A 10,112-nucleotide genomic window follows, 5' to 3' on the forward strand; every position below is an offset into this window, starting at 1 on the left:
CATAATTAAGGGTTGCAATGGTGAAAAGTATATAATAATAATAATAATAATAGTAGCAGTTGAGTATTACACACTACAAGCCAGTGTTATTGCACAAAACAGGTGATATTGTCCATATCAACCTCTCTAAGTGTGTGTGTGTGTGTGTGTGTGGGTGTGTGTGTGTGGTTGTGTGTGTGTGTGTCTGGTGTGTGGGACACTTAAGAGGAGGAGTTATAAAGTTTGATGGCCACAGGCAGGAATGACTTCCTGTGCGCTCCGTGGTGCATTCTGGGGATGAGTCTTTCACTGAAAGTGCTCCTGTGATTGAGCAGCAAGCCATGGAGTGGGTGCGAGACATGTCCAAGAGGACGTGTATGTTTGGACAGCGACAGCGTACAAGGGGAAAATACCGAATTACTGGTAAAAAAAACAACGTCGGTTAAAAAGTATCCCTTTACTATGATGTATTGATTTCCCCCCCCCCCCCCCCCCCCCCCCCAACCCCTAATAAAGATGTATGCAATAGTGGAAGGGGAATAAAAGGGGATAACACTTTTATAAGAAATGTGCATGTTTATTTATAGCAGCAAATGACTCTGCTACAGACAGAATATAGAAACACACACACACACACACACACACCCACACACACACACACACACACACACACACACCACCACACACACACACACCACACACACACACAACACACACAACACACACACACACAACCCCTTTCACCTTCACTTTCACATCAGTGTGACTGTAGCTCTGAGTGTCTGGAAAGACACTGGATACCATACTGCTGTCGCCATGTTTTATTTACCACAAGGAGAGGAGAGGGAGGGAAGAGGAAGAAGAGGAGAGGAGAGGAGGGAAGAGAGGGAGAGGAGAGAGAGGAAAGGGAGAGGAGAGAGGAGAGGAAGAAGAGGGAGAGGAGGAGAAGAGAGGGAGAGGAGAGGAGAGGAAAGGGAGAGGAGAGGAGAGGAGAGAAGAGGAAAGGGAGAGGAAGGGAGAGGAAGGAGAGGAGAGAAGCGGAGAGGAGGGACGAGAGAAGAGAGGGAGAGGGAGAGGAGAGAAGAAGGGAGAAGGAGAGAGGAGGAGGAGAGGGAGAGGAGAGGAGAGGAAGAAGTGAGGAGAGGGAGAGGGAGAGGAGAGAAGGAGAGGGAGAGGAGAAAGAGGGAGACAGGGAGGAAGGAGAGAAGAGAAGGGAGAGGAGGAAAGAGAAGAGAAAGGGAGAGGAGAGGAGAGGGAGAGCGAGAGAGAGAACGAGGAAGGGAGAGGAGGAGAAGAAAGGGAGAGGAGAGAAGAGGAAAGGGAGAGGAGAGAAGAGGAAAGGGAGAGGAGGAGAAGAAAGGGAGAGGAGAGAAGAGGAAAGGGAGAGGAGGAGAAGAAAGGGAGAGGAGAGAAGAGGAAAGGGAGAGGAGAGAAGAGGAAAGGGAGAGGAGGAGAAGAGGAAAGGGAGAGGAGAGGAGAGGGAGAGGAGGAGAAGAGAGCTAAAAACAGCAGAGAGGAGAAGAGAGACAAGAGGACACATCTGAGTCACTGTAGATAAAAATAGGACCGATCCTCCATGTCGACTGGGTCTGAAGAGAATAAAACAGCCTTTTTATGAATGAAATGAGTCGATTCTGATTGGTTTATCACGGGCATCTTACTGTCGTACGACAGACCGTTGCCAGGGACGTGGTCCTGATCATAGACTTGGCGGAGCATTTTTTAATCAATAATCTTTTTTTTTTTTCATCCATCTTTTTTATTGTTTGATTGAGAAAAAAAAAAAAACAGAGGCAGAAAAATACACATTTTTTGAGTTAACATATTCACCATACATTTTTTGTGCAAACACACACACAACCCCCACACAACACCACACACACACACACACACACACCACCACACACACACCAACCCACACACACACCACACACACACACACAGAGAGAGAGAGAGAGAGAGAGAGAGAGAGAGAGAAAAAAAACCAAAATGGGTCATTCATAATAGAGAGATTTAGAGAAGGTACAAATTAGGAAGGAAAACAAGAACAAGGTGGAAAAAAAACTAGTTACAGAGCAAGAGGAATAAAGGGAACGTTTTAGTTAAATTACTGGACACATTTGCAGAAAATATTCACATTTAACAAAGCTGCAATCAAAACAGTATCAACTGAAAGGTGGGAAGGACAGATGGAAAAAACTAATTCAGTACAAAAATACGGCATGCCATGTGTAGAAAGTGACTTCAGGAAGGGTTTCAGCAGCCAGTCAATAGTCTATTACTATCTTTATCTATTACTAGTTTGTCAATGGCTTATATTTTTGTAATATAATAAACACGGTTACACTTGTTGAAACTATTTCAGCTTGTGTAGGCCTATCAGTGCTTTCAGGACACTTAAAAATACCCTGATATTACCAAAAATCGTGATCATTTTGGTCACTATAACCATGAGGTTATATTTCCATACCGTTACATCCCTACTTCCACTAAAACCCTTTTGTTTTCCTTCAAGCAACTCTCCTTTTTTCTCGTCTTTTTTTCCTTATTAAAAGTGGAGTCATTTTTGGTTTAGGAGCAACGCAATTTTTTACTCTGGAGTTGAAACATATCAACTTGTTTGGATGGGCCTTTGCCTCAGTTTGTGCCAATGTGTGCAAATGTACGCCCACTAGGGCATGTGCCGATGGATGGATCATCATCGTGATGGTTGAGCCACCACTGTAATGCCCCCCCCCCCAAAACACACAGCCACCAGACACACACACACCCAAACACACACAGTACCACACCACCACACACACACACACACACACCAACACACAGACACAGCACACACCACACACAACCAACACACAGGACACACACACCAACCGACACACACACAGAACAGGACAACACAAACAACACACCAACCACAGACAGACAAGACACCCCACACACACAAAGACACAGACAAACACACACCACCCACACACACCACCACCCAGACCCAGACACACACACCACCAACCAACACCGGACACACACACACCCCAACACCCACAGACACACTACACCCACCCACACACCCAAACACAGACACACAACACCCCCACCAACACCCAGGACACAGGACACACACACACCCACACACACCAACAACACAGAAACAGACACACACAGACACACACACCCAGGACCAACACCACAAACAAACACACAAGACACACAAAAAACCCACACACACCAACACACAGACACACAACCCAACACACACCAAACACACCCGACACCACACACCCCACACAACCAGACACAGGACAACACCACCCACACACACCAACACACAACCCAGACAGGAGCACACACAACACAACCACCAAGACACAGACAAACACCCACACCCAACACACACAAAGACACACCCACACAGCGGCCCCACGAGACCAACCACAGGACACACCACCCCCACACACACCAACACACAGACACACCACCACCACACACCCCCAGACACAGCACAACACACCCACACCAAGACCAGACACACCCACCCAAAACTGACAACCCCAGGGGGGGGACACCCACACACCACCACACAGACACACACACCCCGCCACACCAGACAAGACCAGACAACACACAACAAAAAAAAAAAAAAAAAAAAAAAACAAAAAAACCAACACACACAGACACACAACAACACACACCACCAACACACAGACACACACCACAAACACCAACACAGCCACACACCCACCACACACACAAGACACAGACACACAACCACACCAAGATCACGACACACCGACACACACCACTGACACAAACACCAACACCAACCACAACACACACCCACACACCACAGGACACAGACACAGACCACACCACACACACACCACACACAGACACCACACACACACCAACAACAGACACAGACACACACACCACCACACACACCAACACACAGACACAGACACACCACACAACCCTACACGACACCAGGGACAACCACACAAAAACACACACACAACCACACACCACACCAACGACACAGGAACAGCACACACACACAACGACACAAACCAAGACACACCACACACCACCAAAACACGACACAACCCACACACCATCACACACGAGCACAGACACACCCACCAACACCCAGACACAGACACACACAACACCCACCAACACACACACAGACACAGACACACAACACACACACACAACAACACACACCAGACACACACCACACACAGACACACACCAACACGACCACACACACCCACACACAACACCACACACACCAACCAGACACCAACACACAGACACACACACACACACACACACAGACAACAGAACACGACAACACACCCAGACACACACACACACACCCGACTCCCAACACACACCCCAACACACAGAACCCACACACCAACACACACAACACACACACACACACACACACACACACCACACACACACCACACACACCACCCAGAACCACACACACCCACACACACCAACACACAGACAGACACAAACCCAACACACACATCCACACATCAAACCACACAACAACAACACACACACACACCAAACAACACACACCCACACACACAGACAACACCCCAACACAAAAAAAACAAACAGACACACATACCAAACATACACACACACCCCACACACCCAACACACAACAGACACACACACCACACCACACTAACCACACCCACACAACCCCACACACAGACACACACCACCCCCCACCAACACACCCCACACCCATAGAACACACACCCCCACACACACCACCCCACAACACAGCACAACACCAGACACAGACACACACAGGTGGCAGTGCCATTGTGTGCTCAGAAATGAGAAAGAAAGAGAGAGAGAGAGCATGACTGAGAAAAAGAAGGGAGGAGTTTGTCTCCTTCATGCAGAAGAAGGAACAGTTTTTAAACCGTGTTTCCCACTATGGAACATTCTGTATAGATGTAGATTAATTAGGACATTGCACGTTAAACACATTTCTGTAAAGTGGCCAGTTTCAGCAGTCGGCTAATTTTCAAGTGTAGTCCTAGTCCCCAGCATGCACGTCTGTTATGGTGGAAGAAAACCAAACAAACACGGGGAGAGCATGCAAACTCCACACAGAAAGGCCCGGACGACACGGATTCGAACCCAAAACTCTTGCTGAAGCCACTGGCAGCCATGGCTGCGTATTACATTGCTTTTAATATATTTGGAGGATTGTCTTCAAAACGCCTGGCAGATGCAGAGGTACTGTTATTTTCCAGTCTTTCTTTGGCTTATTAATAATAAAATGCGGGATGGAGAGTTCAATTTTATTTATAGTATCATTCAAACAAGAGTTATCTCGAGACCCTTTAACAGATAGGATGAGTAGGTCTAGACCACACTCCGAAATTTACAAGACCCAAACAGTCTAGTAGTTTCCTCCAGAGCAGCAGCAACACGGGCCACAGTGTGGCGAGGAAAAACTTCTTTTTAGGAAGAAACCTGGGACAGACCCAGGCCCAGCACAGACCCAGGCCCAGACCCAGACACAGACCCAGGCCAGACCCAGGACCCAGACCCAGACCTGGCTCTTGGTAGGCGGTGGTCTGACGGGCCGGTGGGGTTAGTGGAAATAACAAAAAATAGAAAAAATAGTAGTTTGAAGCAGTTCTTGTAGTAGTTCAGTCGCAGCGAGCCGTGCAGACTAGCAGGACGTACAGCAGCGGACGTAGCAGGACAGCAGGCAGGACGTAGCAGGAATGCAGAGGAGCGTCAGCAGGGATCAGAAGCAGAGGCAGAGGACGCAGAAGGCAGGATGCAGAGGGCGTAGCAGGAAGTAGCAGGACGCAGCAGGACGTAGCAGGACGCAGCAGGAGCGTGCAGGACCGGCAGCAGGATGCAGCAGGAGTTAGCAGGACGTAGCAGCGACGCGAGCAGGATCGTAGCAGGACGTAGCAGGGCGTTTAGCCAGGATGCAGCCGGGCGTAGCAGGGACGTAGCAGGACGTGAAGAGCCGACCGTTAGCGGACGCAAGACGCAGAGGGGTTAGCAGGAGTAGCAGGACGTGCAGGACGTAGCAGGACGAGCAGGGCGTGACTGCAGGAATTAGCAGGGCGTGTAGCGGACGTAGCAGACGTAGCAGGGACGTAGCAGGACGTTAGCAGGCACCGCGAGTGTAGAGATGAACTGTATTGCAGAACGTGGGAGAGAGAAGAGAGTGCACTGGGTTACAGGAGGTGGCGTCCGGACTCGAGTTGGAATGAAGTGAGTTTTGGTCTGCAGTGGGAGAACATTTTGAAAAGTGAGGACTTCCATCGGGCTGTTCAGGTAGCGGCGCTGTGAGGTTGTACTTTCTCACTATGACGAGTGCTTTACATGTTGATGGATGCCGGTATGTTTCCCATGTTACCATCTTAGTGTAGCAGCTTGCTAATTGGTGAACAACACAAAGTAAAAGGCTGATAGGAATGTATTGGTTATTAAACCTAAGTATTTACCATTAACCCTCACGTTGTCTTTGGGTCAAAGTGACCCGTTTTCCTATATCAATGTCTTTTTAATTCCCCAAAAAAACATGATGATCACACAACGCTTTGCCAAGTACAAATCTTTACTTTCATTAATTTTGGGGCGTCTTATTCAATTGTGCATTGCGGTCGGCAGATTCTTTACGATGCTGCAGCTAGTCAGGTTGAGATTCTGGGTGCACAGTCCATGAATTTGGGATCATCTTATACTGTCAAGAAGCAGGTTAGGACCTCCGGGATCAGCTGTGGATCTTTCAACTGGAAAACATTGACTTTTTCAAACGCCGACTTCTAGTTGTGCAGGAGGATTAAAAGGTGACCAGCGCCAACTCAGTGGCTAACGTGTCGAAAGAGCGTCGTGCACTATTTCACTCTCATCATATGACTCGTCTTCTTCTTCCTCCTCACAGCCAGCAAACCTAGCCTGCCTTCCTTTTCCTTTTCCGTATCTTTGGAGCATGGAGACACACGCTCCCTGTGTCTGAGACTGAAGTCAATGTCTTTAGCCGTTTGATCAAAGTTGTCCTTTATCCCTTGTGTTGTCTTCTGTTAACCATGAACTTGTCCTTCCAGATCAAATGATTTTTTTTTAAATGTTTTTCCGATGTTTTTGACACTTTTTCCAGATTTTTGTGTTTTTTTAAAAAACCTGAGATGGTTTAATAACAGGTTTTACACTTGTTCTTGGAATTCATGGTCAACAAACCCTCTTATATAACTTAGACATAAGGTTTTATAAAAAGGCAGAAATTATGAATTATTTGACTAATAGTGATCAGAGGATGTGAGTGGATCAGTAGGTAGATGTCAGAGTTTAGTCCCCATCGTTTTGAAAAAAATTCAAATGCTATAAGATAATGAAACACACAAAAAAAAGTTCAATGAAAGTAATCGGTAATGTTACCTGAAGAACGTATGGATACATCCATGTTATTTTGGGCAATTTGGTGGAAAGAAATCTCATATTTTGATTATAAAACACATTGAAACGGTCAGTTTGACCCGAGGACAACACAGGTTAATGTCCTTGAGGAGATCCGGTTTCTCCTGTAAGGGCTTCGGTGTTCCCGGATTCACCCCTGGTAATCCATCGCATCCAGGGGCAGACAGAAGAGTAAGCTTCTCCGGGGCAATTTGCAGAGAGCTGTGGACCATCTTGATCTCTCTTTTCTGGAAAATCTTCACTCGGGTTCTTAGGGTTCAAGTGTCGTGGTGGATCAATGGTTTCTTCCATTAGAATGGGCACTCACGAGTTGGTTTTTTTTGTCCACCATGCTCCCAACAGCTTTACAGAAATCTGGCTGCACGACAGGGGACAGGTCTTAAAGATGTCTTACAGAAACTGTGGCTGACCGACAGTAGGACAGGTTTACAAGATGTCTTTACAGAACTGTGGCTGCACGACAGTAGGACGGGTCTTAAAGATGTCTTTACAGAAACTGTGGCTGCACGACAGTAGACAGGGTCTTAAGATGTCTTACAGAAACTGTGGCTGCACGAAGTAGGACAGGGTCTTAAAGATGCTTACAGAAACTGTGCTGCACGACAGTAGGACAGGGTCTTAAAGATGTCTTTACAGAAACTGTGGCTGCACGACAGTAGGACAGGGTCTTAAAGATGTCTTTACAGAAACTGTGGCTGCACGACAGTAGGACAGGGTCTTAAAGATGTCTTTACAGAAACTGTGGCTGCACGACAGTAGGACAGGGTCTTAAAGATGTCTTTACAGAAACTGTGGCTGCACGACAGTAGGACAGGGTCTTTAAAGATGTTCTACAGAAACGTGGCTGCACGACAGTGGGACAGGGTCTTAAAGAGTCTTTACAGAAACTGTGGCTGCACGACAGTAGGACAGGGTCTTAAAGATGTTCTTTACAGAAAACGTGGCTGGCAAGACAGTGGACAGGGTCTTAAAGATGTCTTTACACGAGAACTGTGGCTGCACGACAGTAGGACAGGGTTAAAGATGGATTTACAGAAACTGGGTGCAAGACAGTGAGGGACAGGGTCTTAAGAAGTCTTTACAGAAACTGTGGCTGCACGACAGTAGGACAGGGTCTTAAAGATGTCTTTGCAGAAACTGTGGCTGCACGACATAGTAGGAAGGGTTTAAAGATGTCTCTGCAGAAATGTGCTGCACGACAGTAGGAACAGGGTCTTAAAGATGTTTTGCAGAAACTGGGCTGCACGACAGGAGGAACAGGGTCTTAAAGAGTGCTTTACAGAAAACTGGCTGCACGCAGGAGGACAAGGTCTTAAGAGGTCTGTACAGAAAACTGGCTGCACGACAGGAGGACAGGGTCTTAAAGATGTCTTTGCAGAAACTGTGGCTGCACGACAGGAGGACAGGGTCTAAAGATTCTTTACAGAAACTGTGGTCGCACGACAGTAGGACAGGGTCTAAAGATGTCTCTGCAGAAACTGTGGCTGCACGACAGGAGGACAGGGTCTTAAAGATGTCTCTGCAGAAAGGACAGCAGAGATCCATATTTCTTAATGTAGAAACTACAAAACCAATTTTTCAAATTGTTCAAACCAGACAATCGCACTTTCGAAAGTCTTAAATGTAAAACGAGCAGTTACTCACTTTGTTGCTCTTGTATGTCTGCATGTGCATAACTTTAAAAGGCAGAAAGATTGGGTTTTTCTTGTTGTCTCATGGCAATCTGGTAAAAAAACAAAACAAAAAAAAAACATCATGAACTTTAAATGCTGAACCATGAATGTGTACTGCTGATTGTGTGTTTCATCGTAAGGCAGGGGTCTTCAACGTTTTCAGGCCAAGGACCCCAACTGATGGCGAGATGGAGCGGGGACACCCTAATTATATATATGATAAATTGTGTTATATCAAAATGGTCCTATAGTGCCATGTGCATTGCATGACTGAAAGAATCTTCTGCTCCATTGATCTGTTACTACAGTGGGTGAGGTCATGTTAATGTGGATGATTTAAAAGACTTCAATTAGTGGGAAAAATTGCAGGGGGGGGGAGGGGGGGAATATAAAAAAAAGTCTAATCAACCAAAAATTTCGCGACCCCATGCAGTACCTCCGCGGACCCCTAGGGGTCGCGGGACCCCCTGTTGAAGACCCTGTCGTAAGGGATTAGAACAGTTAATTGTATCCCAGAAATTACCATCGCTGGTGCTACTGTCCACGTGTTTGTTGCTCTGCTGGTCAGTTATGACATCACATCTGTTTTATGACATCATAACGAGCTGAAGGCTGAACGGGAAAACTCTTGACGATAAACTGAGAGATGTTCGTGTCATGTTCCACGCAGTAAAATACCTTTTTGTGCAACATGAACATTTAGCATCACCGTAAGCGTAGCAGCCATGTTACCGTTCCAGTACCCTGTTTCAGAGAGCTGCAAAGACTACTGATCAGCTGAACTATTAATTCAATAGAACTATTTTTGATACAACTAATGTCAATAATGTTTAGTTCCTCTCCTTTTGACAGGAAACTAATATATTGGGGGGGGGGGGGGGGGGGGGATAGTAGCTCACTTAAGGACCTGATGTTTGCTATTTTAGGGCCGACGCAGGTGTCAATTCCCCGTCCACTAGGTTGCGTGTATTGCGGGGG

The 10,112-nt window shown here is 46.7% G+C and overlaps 1 protein-coding gene across 1 annotated transcript in view; it reads right to left on the reverse strand.

Annotated features, from left to right (window-relative positions):
* Positions 1 to 10,112, reverse strand: part of LOC116686301 (A-kinase anchor protein 6) — a 123,142-nt gene that overhangs the window by 106,002 nt on the left and 7,028 nt on the right. Inside the window, exons 6-11 of the mRNA XM_032511276.1 lie at positions 8,789 to 8,980; positions 8,544 to 8,604; positions 8,344 to 8,457; positions 8,196 to 8,206; positions 8,047 to 8,106; positions 7,892 to 7,963 (exon numbers count right to left, since the gene is read on the reverse strand). Coding sequence (XP_032367167.1) covers positions 7,892 to 7,963; positions 8,047 to 8,106; positions 8,196 to 8,206; positions 8,344 to 8,457; positions 8,544 to 8,604; positions 8,789 to 8,980 — 510 coding nt within the window. The remainder of the gene's footprint in view (positions 1 to 7,891; positions 7,964 to 8,046; positions 8,107 to 8,195; positions 8,207 to 8,343; positions 8,458 to 8,543; positions 8,605 to 8,788; positions 8,981 to 10,112) is intronic.

Source organism: Etheostoma spectabile, unplaced genomic scaffold (assembly GCF_008692095.1).
Source record: "Etheostoma spectabile isolate EspeVRDwgs_2016 unplaced genomic scaffold, UIUC_Espe_1.0 scaffold351, whole genome shotgun sequence".
NCBI lineage: Eukaryota > Metazoa > Chordata > Actinopteri > Perciformes > Percidae > Etheostoma > Etheostoma spectabile.